At 33.7% G+C, this 611-nt stretch overlaps 1 protein-coding gene across 1 annotated transcript in view; it reads right to left on the bottom strand.

The window, feature by feature from the left end:
- The window catches only part of LOC107576980 (NAD(P)(+)--arginine ADP-ribosyltransferase 1-like), a 4,166-nt gene extending 3,600 nt beyond the window's left edge, over nucleotides 1–566 (bottom strand). The window contains exons 1-2 of the mRNA XM_016263100.1: nucleotides 368–566; nucleotides 11–238 (exon numbers count right to left, since the gene is read on the bottom strand). Coding sequence (XP_016118586.1) covers nucleotides 11–238; nucleotides 368–566 — 427 coding nt within the window. The remainder of the gene's footprint in view (nucleotides 1–10; nucleotides 239–367) is intronic.
- Between the last annotated feature and the right edge of the window lie 45 nt (nucleotides 567–611).

Here is a 611-nt window from a genome sequence, read left to right as displayed (position 1 = left end):
ATATTAGCACCTTCACAAGTCTGGATTTCAAAACAAGATACATTTCCAAAACTGTGTGCCCTGCTATCATTAACAGAGGAGGATGTAAATGAGCCAAAACGAACGCCTGTAAAATCATGATCATTAAATGTAACATTTGTACCACGATAAGTTAAATAGCATTTATTTTGTTGTTTCTTCAGAATCTGTATCGCATCTGTTAACAGAAAGTAAAGTGAATACCATTTGTATGTCATAACTGTGTAGTTTTTTTTGCCATTACGAGTGTCATTGTTGAATTGAACATATATTTTAGAATTTGGGTCAGTGTACACCCAGATAGCAATTTTATGTTTTTTTTTTAATTTTCTGAAAATATTCCAGTTACGGGTAACATTCTTTTCAGCATGTTTCCAAGCATTTCTAAAATCAATTGAGTTATTGAGTTCCTTCTTCAGATAGTTAGTCCTCACATGATTTGACATCTTCTTTCTACAGCCCTTAAATTGGTCATCAACTGAATTCAGTGCCATATCCAATGGATATATCTTTCTTGCAGCAGCAGCTCTGTGATCCTGCAGCAACATGAATCATGACGATCAATCATCAGTATTCATGTCTGTAATATTCAT

This window comes from Sinocyclocheilus grahami, unplaced genomic scaffold (genome assembly GCF_001515645.1).
Source record: "Sinocyclocheilus grahami isolate Dianchi unplaced genomic scaffold, SAMN03320097.WGS_v1.1 scaffold4774.1, whole genome shotgun sequence".
NCBI lineage: Eukaryota > Metazoa > Chordata > Actinopteri > Cypriniformes > Cyprinidae > Sinocyclocheilus > Sinocyclocheilus grahami.
This window is presented reverse-complemented; position numbering and strand designations above follow the sequence as displayed.